Genomic DNA, 15,240 nt, shown 5'->3' with positions numbered 1-15,240 from the left:
ATGTTAGCCATGAAATGTGTGTGCACTATTTACATTTGGGGCCTCTACATGGTACATAGTTGGGTAATCACATACATATGGCATATCAAACTATTGAGAAGAATAAAAAGAAAATACTATATATTGCAAGTTTCATCTCTTGATAATGTGACATAACTATAACTCACGCCATGATCTCAATAAAAGAGAAGACAGAGGAGAGGAAAATATAGCAGGTTCAGATGTTCCAATTGCTGTAGCTGCCTATAGCTGCCAAAACTTAATATACCTGCATGTAAAATAGCTTACAGATCTGCCGCTGCTTGAAGTTCCCATAGATTTGCTGCTCTTGCTGGCTTTGGGGGAGCTGGGAGGAGTCCTGGAGGCACACACTAAATGAACCATGTGATATTCATCTTGCTTCAATGAAAAACAAGAAGAAACAGGAAGAATATTCAAAAAGTCCTGCTTTCTTTAAACAAATTAATACAAAATATAAACATATGTTAACAATGATTAAACTCCATGTTATGCAACTACAATGGCAGCTCAACGACACACAGAGAAGTATGAACTTACTTCGTCATAAATATAAAAACATGGCAATGTACCATACGTCTGAAAGGTATGTTTTTGAACAATTTATAGAAGAGCATTGGTTAGAACACCTCTTGCTATTTTGTTTGAATTGGAAACACACACTGCCGCTCTAGTGAGCATTTCAACACAATAAAAATGAAAAAATCCAATCTACCGGTATTCCCATAGTTCCAATAATATCTCTATCCTGCACCAAGTTAATTACCTCCAATGCTTTATGCATAATTACATAGATAAAATCCCTTAACATGCACGCTACAAGATTCTATGTGAATGCTCCAGTTTTTTCCTATCCGGCTTCAGGCAACAAAATAAACGAAGCATGGCAGAATGTTTTACCACTGGCTATTTACATTATTGCCGTTGGGGATGCATTTGGAAGAGATTAGTCACCTGCAAAAGAAGTGGAGCTTTATCGTGGGCGACATCACTTTGTTCAATTGAATCATTGGGTGCCCTAAAAAATGCTTCACCTAAGCTTTGATTGATTCACAGCACATTACCACCCTTTGGACAAAGTAGCCAGTTTAACAGGTAGAGGACGTATGTTCAGTGAAAAGCAAACCAATTTCTGTGTTTTTCATTGCAAAAATTATAAAAATGCATAAAAATCAGGTAATTATAATCATTACCTGATACCCTGGGCCAGTGTTCCTGTTAGCAGAAAACTGCACTGGCTCTGGGTACTTCTTAGAAAGCACCATGGAGCAATTCTCTTCTTCAGCTTCTTCTTTCTTCAACAATCCCTGGCTGATGCATGCACAGTGAGTGAATAAGTTTGGCTTTTTACTTTACTATGCACCCACGCTAGGAAGGAGCAGGAAGACAATAGCTCTGTGGTTCTCGCACAGTACCCTAGCCCGGTTTAGGGTAGGGACACACTGGGCGATTTGGGGAGATTTAGTCGCCTGGCGACTAATCGCCGCGACTTTCCACGACCAATCTTCCCCGAATGCCTCCCCTCGCTCTGCGCCTGGCTAAAATGAAAAATCGCCTGCGCTAATCACACGCGGCGATTCGTTTTCCGAAGTCGCCCGAAGTTTCCTTGTGAGGCAACTTCGGGCGATTTCGGAAAACGAATCGCCGTGTGTGATTAGCGCCGGCGACTTTTCATTTTATCCAGGCGCAGAGTGAGGGGAGGCATTCGGGGAGAAAAGTCGCTGCGATTAGTCGCCAGGCGACTATATCTCCCCAAATCGCCCAGTGTGTCCCTACCCTTAGTCTTCTGCTAACAGAAGCAGCCCTGGGTATCAGGCAAGTGATTATATCACTGGCGGGGGGGGGGGGGGTGCCTAACATTTAGCATTGTGCCAGTGATTGAACTTTTTCTTCTCTTTTAAAAGAATAGTTACAAAATCCTATTTTTTTGTGCTCATTTATGCTGCATATTGGTGTATACTTCCCCTTTAGCCTACTTCTTGTGCTTGTGTATTACATTCACTGCACCTTGAACTGTATTTAGCAAAGTAGAAGAAAGTGATGGTTTGACTTAACAAAGAAGGAAAGTCATCCTGGACTTTGGGGTGCCAAATGTTAGGCACCCCCTAGTGATTCTATTGACTTACCTGAAACCCCAGGCCGGTGCTCCTATCAGCAGAAAACTGCACCGGCCGGGGTTATTCCAGTGAGAACCACAGAGCGATCCTCTTCTGATCTCAACATCTATGGCCAGCTTTAGAAGTGATGCTGGACCTTATTCAATTTCATACTGAACAGATTTCTCTGACATACATACACAACACTTCTCAAACGTATGTCTGCATGATTTCCCTACACTAAAGCTCAGCCTTCAAACTATAAATCCTATCAAACTTATCCATAAATTCTTATAAACCTTGGTGTGCATGGAAAGAAATATTACTATTATAACTTTCTTATTAAGTGTCATTATATTCCACAGCACTATACAATAAATGGGTAAATACATTGAACATACAGATTTAAATGCAAATCAGCCAATAGCTGATACAAGGGGTAAAACAGATCCTACCCAATCTAAAAATATATTGGTGAATAAAAAACTCAGTGATAAGTTTATTGTAAGGTCCCCTTACATATTGCTAATGCCTATATTATCAGTACTATTAGGCCAACTACACTTCTCTGCAGTGTCGGACTGGCCCACCAGGATACCAGGAAAAGTCCTGGTGGGCCCAGGTGTCAGTGGGCCCTCATGCTGCTAGACATTTGACATATTTCATGGCTATTCCCAAATTGAGAACAAAGAGGCTAAATAGATGGAATAATAGATTATAGTATGTAAAGGAAAGAGACTAGGAGAATAGAGGTTGAGGGAGGAGAGGAAGAACAATACTACTAAGAGTGGGCCCCTGGTCTAAGATTAATTGGTGGGCCCCTAGTCAAAGGTTTTTGGGTGGGCCCCTGGTGTCCCAGTCCGACACTGCTTCTCTGTACTGATTTTAGCACTGAACAATACACTCTTTATCAATTATTTTATATTATTTGGTGTTATAGCTTTCCAGAAGTGATCACTGATGGTATAAAAATTGTAACTGCAGCATATTTAAATAGCCTAAAATAAATCTGATTACATGTTTTAGTTTTACTTACTTTCCTCAGAACATCTTTCAGCAGAAGATGATCAAGAAGCAGCTTTCCAGAGTATACAAGTCTTTGATCCTTGGCTGACTACAGAGAAAACAAAAATGTAGATTTTTACCTAACCATAGCAGCCTGTAAACCAAAGTAAAGGATTTGTCATACTGTGCATGTAATCAAGTTATAAAGCACACTCTTATACAGACAGGCTCTGTGTCAATTGTATCCCATTATTGGAATAGTTTTAAACTCTATCTGTATTCACATATGTGTTCCTCTAAACATACTAAAAAAGCTCTAATGAAACTCTAAAACTCACTTAAGGTGAATAATTCTCCTTCCAATCGTATGTGTCAATTAGCAGCACCAATGCATTATCCAGTCAGCATCCTGTTATATTTTAAGACTAGTAATCCTTACATAATTACAGATTGTCACAGTGATGTCCAATGGCAATAATGGACAGCAAGGGCTGCACATTGGCAAACCCTACGGCAGGGGCGGGCACAGTAGCAAATGTTGACTGATGGTGGGCAGTTCTTTGGCAATAATGGACTGAGGTAGAATAATTGATTGCACAAGAGCTACTCAACAAGGGGTTTGTGTTAATGCTGTGTGGGTTGACCACAGGTTGGGTGGGTTTGAAATTTGGCCAAAAATTACAGGTTAGAGTTGGCTGAGGTCTGGGGAAGTACACTCCTCCACTGCTCCTGAAGATTCCCTGTCTTGAACCAAAGGCATACACAAAAATAGCGTAAAGAGCAAGAAGACATGGGTACAGGTTGGGTGCGGGTCCTACAATGACAACATTTTTGTTAGGATTGGGTGCAGGTTACATGACTAGTTTGTGTCTCTTTTTGCCCTGCAAATTTTAAACTATTTTTATTGAGTGCCATCATCTTATAAAGCTGGTGTAACAGTAACAGTGGAGACACTACGGCCTTTTCCTGACATTTTCATATAGTCGACAGTGGCTGCTCTGCTTTGTAAAAATAATGGAAGGCAATACAAGTTTGGAATCTCTTATCTGGAAAGCTCTAAATTAGAAGATGGCCATTTCCAATGGGAGAACTACAACTTACGGAGTCCCCCTACAAAAAAAATCTGCTAAGCCGCCCACCCAGCTACACACTGGCACTATGACAGTTAGGAGTGAGGCTAAGGAGGGGGGATTTCTAACAATTATAGAGGAAGCAGAACCCTTGGTGTGTGTATATATAATGTATAATGAAGCAATAGAATTCTTAATGAATCTGATGAAAATTGAGCGTAGGACTGGCCAGATATGGGATGACTTTAACGTAGTAGGTCAGCTTAAATATGTTGAAATATATGGACAAACAATTCCTGTTTTGTTTAAAGGATAAGGCATTTTTTAGTAGCTGTATGCACAAAATGTCTCTGTCTTAAATATATTGATAATGGGTTGAGTGCAGAGGACCTCTTGTATTTGTCTATATGAATTTTGTGGTCACAGCTTTATTGCACCCTCACTTAATGTTTTAAAAATTTGTTTTAGCTCCCATCCCTTCCCAGCTATAGTCAGGTGATCCTAGTGGTGGCCAATAAAAGGGCAACCATGTTTGGGAGTTTTAACTTTGAAAGCAGCAAGTAAGTTGCATGTAAAACTAAGTCCCTGTGTTAAATGTATAATGAAGCAATCAAATTCTTAATGGATCAGATGAAAATTTAGATATGGGATGACTGATATAGTTGAGCGTAGGACTGGCCAGATATGGGATGACTTTGACGTAGTTGGTCAGCTTAAATATATTGCAATATATGGACAAACAATCCCTGTTTTAAAGGGTATGGCATTTTTAGTAGCTGTATGCACAAAATGTCTCAGATATATTGATAATGGGTTGAGTGCAGAGGACCTCTTGTATTTGTCTTCATTGCACCACCCTTAATGGTTTAAAAAATTTTGTGAGCATTACTTTCCCTAGTTTTTTAGTTTTTTGTTATCAATTGTTATATATATATATATATATATATATATATATATATATATATATATATATATATATATATATATATATATATATATATATTTGCAGAAGAAAGCGACACTCACAGGAAGTTTTTGATGCAAGATATTCGTGTATTTATTCCACTCAACGTTTCGATCCCTCACTGGGATCTTCGTCAGGAGATTACAAAAAATCTCCTGACGAAGATCCCAGTGAGGGATCGAAACGTTGAGTGGAATAAATACACGAATATCTTGCATCAAAAACTTCCTGTGAGTGTCGCTTTCTTCTGCAAATATCCATTTACTTTGGCTGGCACCCAGGGCTTGACGCAGTTAACGGAGTGCACCTTTGGATCTCGTATATATATATATATATATATATATATATATATATATATTGTATATAATATTTAATACATAACATGAATACTAATGAGCTGAATGTATAGACATAGTGCTTTTTTTACCCTTTACTTTTGTGAATGTGCTACCACAGCATGGGCAGAGAGTTACCATAATTATGAGCTTACTACAAAACTCACCGGTTTGCTGGGGTATACTTTTGAGAGATGAGATTTTAATTTTTCCACAGTCCAGTCCAGAAAGCAGTTAATGGTTTGGTCATCATATTTTTGATTTGGAGCTTTAATAACCAAAGTTACAGGGCAATCCATCACAGGCTGGTCCATGGCCAACGAGAAAATCCAAGAGTTTAGTGTTCTCTGGCAGGCAATAAAATAAACTTGAAAAAATAAAAATCAATAAGCCCCAGAAAACATTACAAATTATGTGATATCACCTGGCATGTCATGGCTTTTCAGAATATGTTTCCAGCGTCTACCAGTGTTTTAATACCATAAGAGCTACAAGACAGTATGATGCTTCCCATTCAGACTTTTATATACACTGCTTTCTCCCAGATTTCCTGTAAGGAAAAAGCAAAAAAGTAAATACGTTTCACTTAGCCTAATACTGTATAATTATACATGTTACAAAATTGAAGGCACTACAGTTTTTAGCATAACTATTGGATTCAGTTTCTCCAAAATCCCAAAAGTCCACTGTCCCTTTCGCTCATTTCCTCTATTGGATATTGGGAGACCCACCAGCTCTCTCAGTAATGGTGCCAATACACAGGCCTATAAGAGCTGCAGACAGACAGCGTCAGCAGCTTATTGGGCAGTGTATGGGGCCTTCCAGCAGGCTTCCTGATCAATATCTGGCCGAAAGTCAGCCAGATGTCAATTGGGCAGGGCTAAAAATCCTGTCGGATCGCGGACCACAACAGTTTTTGTTGTTATGTTCCTAATGTATTTTCCATGTTGATTGAAAGACGTTAAAGTGGTGGTTCACCTTTAAGTTAACTTTTAATATGTTATACGATGGATAATTCTAAGTAACTTTTCAATTGCTCTTCATTATTTAATTTTTTTTTTATAGGTTTTTAAATATTTCCCTTCTTCTGAATCTTTCCAGCTTTCAAATGGGGGTCACTGAGCCCATCTAAAAATAAATTAAAATAAATTAGGTATAATTGCTGATTTTTTTTTTTTTTTTTTAAATCGCTTGCTCCTGTTGCATCACGCAATGGAAATTTGTGAGAAGCGTTACAGCATGTTGCACAGACAAAAAGCATGGTTTCTTTAGCAAGATCAGTGAGTGCTCCCTCATCTCTTTTTTGCATTAATGAAATTGATTCTCTAGTTTATTTCTCTATGATGTTAATAGCTTGATTTGTTTGAGCTTTCATTTACCATGTCTGATTTCCTGTGGGTCAAACCTTTATAGAAACTTTTTATTTAGTGGAATTGCTTCACTTTGTAATGGTCACTCCAACATTTTCACTACTTTGTAGTTTTGCTTTGGATCATTATCATGCTGGAAGGAGCTAGGAGAAGGGGCTTCTATCTTTCACACCACAGAGAATAATGCCTTCACTGGTTCCTCGGTTGTTGTCCTGGGGTTCCTAGTGATGTGTGGCCCGGCCCAAAGGCTGTTGGACCCTTGGGTCTACCCTCAAGTCAGGCCGATTCGGGCCAACTTCCTCACAATGTTCACGGATGGGTTTTGGCTGAACTTTAACCTGTGTCCATCCTGCAACCTTCTATGCCCCACATCTGCCTCTTTATACTTGCTCTGGTGTGCCCCACTCCTTCCGAAATGTCACAGTGGGTGCAGCGAGAGCGGATAAAGAATATAGATAGAATATATATGGTAGAGCACCAGGTTAGGGTTGGGGCCAGGTTAGGATGCAGGTCGACATTTAGTCTACCTGTACATCATTAAACCATACACTTCCTTTAATTAAACTGACATATGAAGTGTGTGGTACTCAAACTAATTTTGAAAAGATATCAGAGAGCTGGCTTAATGTCTATCCGATGACAGCAGATGCTATCCAATTTTATTTGTTATCCAAGTTTTTTGGCTGAAGGGGTCAGTGATCCCCATATGAAAGCTGGAAAGGGTTAGAGGAGAAAGCTACATAATTTAAACAATATAAAGATAGCAAATAAAGACCAATGGAAAAGTTGTTAAGAATGGGACATACTAAAAGTTAAAGTAAAAGTGAACTATTCCTTAGATAAGGTCTCAATCCACAGAGATTCACAGTGAATGATTACTTCCCTAATGACATGTGACAGTTGACATTTATAAAGATATTTCTCATTGCCTAGCGAGTAGGAGGTATTTGGGGTTATTTTTTTTTTCTTTGCAGAGTACACATATAAATCTATTTTGTAGGCAGATATGGCATGCTTATTTACTTTCTAGTCTTCCCTGCTGAGCAGAGAAGATCTCTTCAACAATAAGGAATTTTTATGGCCTGATTGAAGACAGGTATGTTCAGCTGTCGTAAAATGTTTATTTAGAAATGGTAAGGAGGACTTGTAATACATGTGGTTGATAAAAGGAGCAGATGTTCTTGGTGCATCTGCCTAGACATTTCTTTTACCTCCCAATGTTCTAAGAAAAGAAAATGGAAAGTTTGAAATGATAATAATAATAATCAAAAAGCATTAGGTAAACTACTACTGTCTTGCCCATAGAACAATATATATATATATATATAGATTGTGTGCAAATGTATGATATACAAAGATAATTTATACAAGTAACCAAATTGTCAAGATAAAAGATGTATAACTACAAAATTAATGCAATAAGCCAGTTTGATTGTGTAACCCACCCTTAAGCATGTATGTTAACGTAACACCAGCCCACTCAGTGACACTCTGTATCTTTCCCAGATTGACTACAGAAAGGTTAGGATTGTTTAAATAATAAAATCCAATTTTACTAAACAAGTGAAAATGGCAGAAATCTGAAAGGAACAAACATATTTATATTGTAAAAAAAAGCAAACTTTAGTTCTACACTAATTGGCAGTGTGTTGGGAGTTTCCTGAACTAATAAGGATATAGGTGGTTCTGAAGTTAGCAAGTTGTCTAATTCTGGGCAGTGTCATTCTGTGGCCACAAAAGCAAATAAAGTTATGTTTTAGATAAAAATAATGGCATTAACTCAAGTGATGAAAACATAATTATGCCTCTTTATAGGTCCTTGGTAAGGCCTCACCTATACAGTGCAGTTTTGGACTCCAGTCCTTATGAGGGATATAAATGAGCTGGGGAGAGTGCAAAGACGTGCAACTAAATTGGTTGGAGGGATGGAAGACAAATTATGAGGGTAAACTGTCAAAGTTGGGGTTGTTTTCTCTGGAAAAAAGGCGCTTGCGAGGGGACATGATTGCACTTTACAAGTACATTAGAGGACATTATAGAAAAATAGCAGGGGGCCTTTTTACCCATAAAGAGGATCACCGTACCAGAGGCCACCCCTACTTTGTGTTGTCTTCCGGCACTTCTGCAATTTCCGTCTATTTCGGCACATGCGCAGTTGTGGCAAACCGGTAAATTGCTTCAACTGTGCATGCGCCGCTTCGCTGGTCTCCATCTCAGCTTACCGAAGACCTGGAAGATGGCTGTAGTGAACTCCAGTGCCTGAATCTGCGCCGAGGGGTAAGTAAAAAGTTAGAGGCATTTACCCGGGGGCAATTAGGCTGGGAGGGGAGGAGGGAGGGAGTTTACGTGGGGTGGGGGTAGGGGATTTTTTGTAAAGGGTTGAATCCTCATGGTTGCAACAGGAAGGGTCCAAGCCAAGTCCAAATCAACCTATTATAGGCTAAACTCTTTGATCAATCAAATTCCCACTCTCATCTGCTAGGGCCTCCTATAGAACTGTGTGACAGAGGATATAACCACAGGAAATGAAGGGCAGAGGGTGAATATTTACTTTTGTAGAACATCCATGCTCTTATCACTCGGATCCTTGTAGTAAGTGGTGGAGGTTAGTGTAGTAGCTTTTAATAAACACAACCACAGCGTTTTTGCTATTGAGCAGTGCTCTCCTCATTCTTTAATTTTTGGTGGGGGTTAGCTTTTTGCTGCTTAGTTCCCTGGTCAAACAGCAGCAGGCCTGGATTTCACCTATTTGGCTTAAATGAGAGGTTACCAAGTTAAAGGGGTTGTTCACCTTTGAGTTAACTTTTAGTATGATGTAGAGCGTGACATTCTGAGATAATTTGCAATTGTTTTTAATTTTTAATTGTGTTTTTTGAGTTGTTTATTTTTTTATTCACCAGCTATCCAGTTTGCAATTTCAGCAATCTGGTTGCTAGCATTAAAGTTACCCTAGCAACCAGGTATTTATTTGAATAAGAGACTAGAATATGAATAAGAGATGGCCTGAAAATAAGTAATAAAAAGTAGCAATGACAATACATTTGCAGCCTTACACAGGACATTTGTTTTTTTTAGATGGGTCAGTGAGCCCCATTTCGAAGATGTATAGAGTCAGAAGAAGGCAAATGATGCAAAAACTATAAAAAAAAAAAGAAAAAATTAAGATCAGAATTAGCTTAGAATTAGCCACCCTAGAACATACTGAAAGTTAACTTAAAGGTGAACCACCCCTTTAATGGTATTGAAGAGGAACTGCAAGATGTCGGTAGTTAAACTGAGACCTTAGTTCTGTTTTAGCAAACCAGTTTTACAATTTTGTCAGACTCTCTTTTATCTAGTATGGTATAAATGGAATGGAAGAAAGGTGATGTAAACCAAATATTTAAAAGGTATAGTGACACATAACAGGAACGTGCTACTGTACCTATAAAAACTCTAGTGCTGCTCATGTTTTCTAATGGAGATGCCCCCCTCCCCCTAGCTCTGACAGGCTTAAAGAAGAGCAGCTTTCTAATGTGCTTGGGGATGGGCAAATACAAACAGTGCTCCATCCTATTAGAAAAATGGATTAGAACAGTCAAACCTGCTAAATATAGGCATACAAGTTTAACATCTGTTGTGGTTATTTATTAAAGAAACACATTCAAGATTATATTCTAGAGAATGCATATAAATAGCAATAAGCATGGCATTTTGAAGGATGAAAAAGGTAGGCATTTGCGCAGTGGGTTGCACAGTGGGTTTCCGTAGATGTGGTCTATTTAACAAAGTATAATACAGTACCACTTAAATGTTTGATTAAATGTTTGATATATTTTGGTCTTGGTATTTGTACATAGAAAATGTAAAGTAAATGTTTGTGTGCAACAGTACAATTTTTACTTGAATTATGCTTATTAGTGGAGTGCCTCAAGATTCAGTATTGGGTGGGTCAAATGAAATATTTTTATTTGTTAATGACTTAGAGAAGAGCACTTTAATCAAATATGTTTGCCAATGACACAAAACTATACAAGCCAATTAAGCACATGCAGGATGTGTCATGCTTGCTGGAGGATCTGGACAAAGTGGCAATCTTGGTGGCCAAGTTGCATAAGATATTTAGGGGGTTATTTATCAAAGGTTGAGTTTGTGGGGTTTTGCCGAATATGTGCTTATTTATGAAAAAACCCGAATGAAAAAAATTTGATTGATACAACTGGGAGAAAAATCTCGAATAACTTGAATTAACCAAGTTTTTGAGAAAAACCTTGGTAAAAAAAAAAACTTCTTCAAATGGTTCAAGGGACCTCTGCCATTGACTTTATATATATATATATATATATACAGATTTTAGCAGGAGTATTTTCGGATTCTGGCTTTTAATTTAAATAAATTTAAAATATTTTTTACTTTGTTTAAGTAAGCTGTAGCGGACTAATCAGATGTACAGGGGCTTCAGCTGCCCACCAGGATTCAACAGCCCCCATATGTATTAAAAGGCAAAGTTTGCCCAGGTGCAGTAACCAATTAGATGTTTGCTTTTAACTATGTAACGAGTAAATGCTACCTCCTGATTGATTGCTATTGGTGATCAGTAGTGTAGCAAACGTTGCAGCTTTCATTACATAAGTTCCCCCCCCTCACACACAGGATTGACCTGGCAATGAGCAGGCAGATGACCACCATTTTTTGTTATTTCATCTTGGGGGAAAAAATTAATTATCCAGGTGGTGACCCTTCTAAATGCCACTACAGGTCTTAGTGGTCTTAAAAAAAAAAAAAAGAAAAAAAGACTCCACTGTGTTTTGCTTAAAGGGCACCTGTTGCCAAAAAATATCCCCAACCACAGGTGTGGGCTAATAGAGCCCGTATTCCGGTTGCAGGGGAAGGAAGATTGTCTTCTTATTAAATTGGCTTCGCCAGCGCTAAGCCACCCACATTGGGAGGGATCTCCTGGTGCAAGCGGCCATGTTTGGGCACACACATGCATTTAGTGAGCGAATGCTGCAAATTGCTCATTATGCGCATGACATCATAAGTGAGTTATGCGCATGAGCTTGGACCAACATGGCCGCTCACACCATGTCCTTTAAAAGTCCTTTTCAAATTAAACATGAAACCGAATTTTTTTATTTAAGCCATACCAAAATCTTGTTTATGCTAGACAATGGGGCTCCTGATGCCTATGCACTTACTACACCGTTAGATTTTTCCTCCCTGGCTATTCTAGTGACAGTCTGCAGCGCTTCCCCTATTCCCAGCAGCAGCAGCAGCAGGTACTGGGAGAGCTGGATCAGTGGGGTGTGCATGCCACCTGCTCCCCATCGATGTGCCCATCTGAGTGTGCCTGGGGCTGGCAGTGCCCGCTGCTGAATCCTCCCAACAGAAAACGGCACCTTGTCTCCTCCTCAGTCCATGTCTCCTGCCCTCAGCACCGTGCAGCAGCAGCAGTATGTCCAGCAGCAGCCCCCACAGCATCCTGTCCAACAGGTCCGTGAGCCTGGAGGCTGCCTGCTGCTGCAGGAGAAGGCGGTAGAGCCATGCAGGCGCCTACCCGGTGTCCAGCCCCAACTCCATGGAGTTGCCTTGCTGAGCCAGTGTGTTGGTCTGGTGCGGGGAGTTGAAATCTCTGACTCTTTGCCGATGTGATACACAGCCCTGCTGTCCGCTTATTATACCGATTATTGCCCAAGCTCGTGCTGCTGCTGAAGCAGTCAGTCTCCTAATGGGGACGAGTAGTGTTGGGCAGCCGGCGATGCCCAAGAAATAAGATGGGATCGCGCACCATCAGCATGGCAATATCGTAGGCACAGACCAATTCCTGGGAAAGGCTGCTGCCCGGAGCCGCTGCTGCTGCTGATCGCATATGAAGGCAAAGGATGCAGCGAGCTGTTCGGCTTCCCTTCCACGCCCTGTGCACTCAGTGTTTAGACTTCCCTGGCCACAAGTTGCAGCTCTGTGCCCAAGACTGACGGCTTCAGCAGCACGAGCTTGGGCAATAATCGGTATAATAAGCGGTATCGCAGCATCCACATCTCTGACAGCAGGGCGGTGTATCACATCGGCAAAGAGTCAGCGATTTCAACTCCCCGCACCAGACCAACACACTGGCTCAGCAAGGCAACTCCATCGAGTTGGGGCTGGACACCAGGTAGGTGCCTGCATGGCTCTACCGCCTTCTCATGCAGCAGCGGGCAGCCTCCAGACTCACGGGCCTGTTGGACAGGATGCTGTGGGGGCTGCCGCTGCACATAATGCTGCTGCTGCACAGCGCTGAGGGCAGGAGGCATGGACTGAGGAGGAGGCGAGGTGCGGTTTTCTGTTGGGAGGATTCAGCAGCGGGCACTGCTAGCCCCAGGCACACTCAGATGGGCACATCGATGGGGAGCAGGTGGCATGCACACCCCACTTATCCAGCTCTCCCAGTACCTGCTGCTGTTGGGAATAGGGGAAGCGCTGCAGAATGTCACTAGAATAGCCAGGAGGAGAAATCGAGCTCTGCAGGATGGATGGTCGCCCTTTCGCCTTTTTTGCAGAGGACAGGAAGTGAAGTTTCGGTAAGTTATTTCTTAATAAAGGCTTTGAAATTGAAAAGTCTAATTTGTCTTGGTGTTTATTTTTCGTTGTATACTAACAAATTTTTTTTAAAAACTTTTTGATGTTACTGGTCCTTTAAGGCATAGAGTAGGGGCAGGCAATACATGATTGATAGGGATGGGCGAATTTGACACGTTTCGCTTCACCAAAATTCACCGCCGGCGAAATGTTGCCTACACCCATTAAAGTCTATGGGCATCAAAAAGATTTTGAAGCGCATCTTTTTTTTTTTGTCGCACGACGCCATACAAGTCTATGGGCGTCATTTCTGCGGCAAAAAACTTCGCCCATCTCTAATGACTGACAGCAAAGCCTTTAAATGTGTTTTTGACAGGTATGGATGCTTTCATAAAAATAATTTGGGTTTAATTTTTCATTTGAAAAGTACTTTTATTATACAGATTTTTCTGTCTGGGTGGCAGGTCCCCTTTAGTACTGAAGTGTGTTTTGGCAGTTAAGGTATGGTGATCCAAATTACAGAAAGATTCCTTATCGAGAAAAACCCTGATTCCAAGTATTTCATATAACAAACAACAAATTCAGGCAATGCTGTATTTTACCAATTGCTTGTTGTAATGCCAGGTGCAAGCTGCTTGTCCCACTGCCAAGCTGCCACATATAACTTGAGCAAACACACTACAGAACTCCGAATCTTCTGAAAATTGTTTATTGTGCCAATAAATACTTTTCACAAGATTCAGAGGACTGCAAAGTGTCTGCATTCAAGTATTCCAGATAACACATCACATACCTGTACAAAGAGCCTAACTTGTCAAAACTCTGTGCTGCTCATCCTACAGTCTCAAGTTTCCTTTCAAGTAAGCACTCCAAAGCGAAGATCAATATAACATGTATTAACTTTATCAACTGCTGCTGAGCTCAAACATCCAGCAGATCACTGAGAATAAGAGCTCAGCCACAGCTGGGAAGTTCTGAATAACCCAAATCCTTTTATGTTCAATCGGTATTGACATGTAAATTCCATTGTTTCCACTACAGTATTATTACAAGACAATTATTATATATTGGTTATATAGGATAGATTCTTATTCCAAAATGCGACCCAAAAGAGATCCCGCACCTCTTAGCCCCACTCCCTGCGGGGCCTTCTGTTCGTTCCATTATTTTTGTTTCGCTTTTATTGCGCAAAGGCCCTCGCTGCTACCCGTCCGTACAGAACAAGACTGCCAAACCTTGCAGAATTACTATAACAAAGTATATACAGTATATTAGGGAAAATACTAACCCATAGCTCGAACAAGTGCTATAATGTCACTGCCTCTCCCCCTTCCGAGCCTCTATACTCTCTGACACATCCCCGGGACGTCGCTCTACGCGTTACGTAAGAGAATGGCAAGAAGGCTGGAGAAACTGCCCTCACAACGACGTTTCACTGAATGTGATGCGCACTTGAATCCAACCTTATTGAATTGTCTTCCGCCAATACTTTACGTAGCGAGCAAGGCAGACCTTCGTGTTTTGACATCCGTATATGGAGATAAACAACATGGATGCCGCTATCTTTGTTTCTGCCTCCTTTCTGACGTTCAGTGGGTATGATTGGTGAAACGGATGTGGCACGGGTTTTTTGATTGGAGGACGCGATACTAGATTATGCATAAGAAAAGCAATATACTTCCAATTTTGCCCATGCTCGCATTGTGGTCACGCCACTAAATACCACATCCATTACCAAAACATAAGCCAGACCTGACAGTATTATTAATACATAACATAGTTACATAGTTAAATTGGTTTGAAAAAAGACAAAGTCCATCAAGTTCGACCCCTCCAAATGAAAAC

At 40.5% G+C, this 15,240-nt stretch overlaps 1 protein-coding gene across 2 annotated transcripts in view; it reads right to left on the bottom strand.

Annotated features, from left to right (window-relative positions):
* The window catches only part of herpud2.L (HERPUD family member 2 L homeolog), a 28,986-nt gene extending 14,088 nt beyond the window's left edge, over window positions 1-14,898 (bottom strand). The window contains exons 1-5 of one of the 2 annotated variants that reach the window (XM_041565254.1): window positions 14,684-14,898; window positions 5,913-6,038; window positions 5,656-5,793; window positions 3,151-3,228; window positions 289-399 (exon numbers count right to left, since the gene is read on the bottom strand). In XM_041565254.1, the coding sequence (XP_041421188.1) occupies window positions 289-399; window positions 3,151-3,228; window positions 5,656-5,793; window positions 5,913-5,924 (339 nt within the window). In that variant the 5' untranslated portion in view covers window positions 5,925-6,038; window positions 14,684-14,898. 2 annotated transcript variants of the gene reach the window in all.
* Between the last annotated feature and the right edge of the window lie 342 nt (window positions 14,899-15,240).

This window comes from Xenopus laevis, chromosome 6L (genome assembly GCF_017654675.1).
Source record: "Xenopus laevis strain J_2021 chromosome 6L, Xenopus_laevis_v10.1, whole genome shotgun sequence".
Classification (NCBI taxonomy): Eukaryota; Metazoa; Chordata; class Amphibia; order Anura; family Pipidae; genus Xenopus; species Xenopus laevis.
The sequence above is the reverse complement of the archived record's forward strand: the minus strand, read 5'-3'. Positions and strand labels throughout refer to the sequence as shown.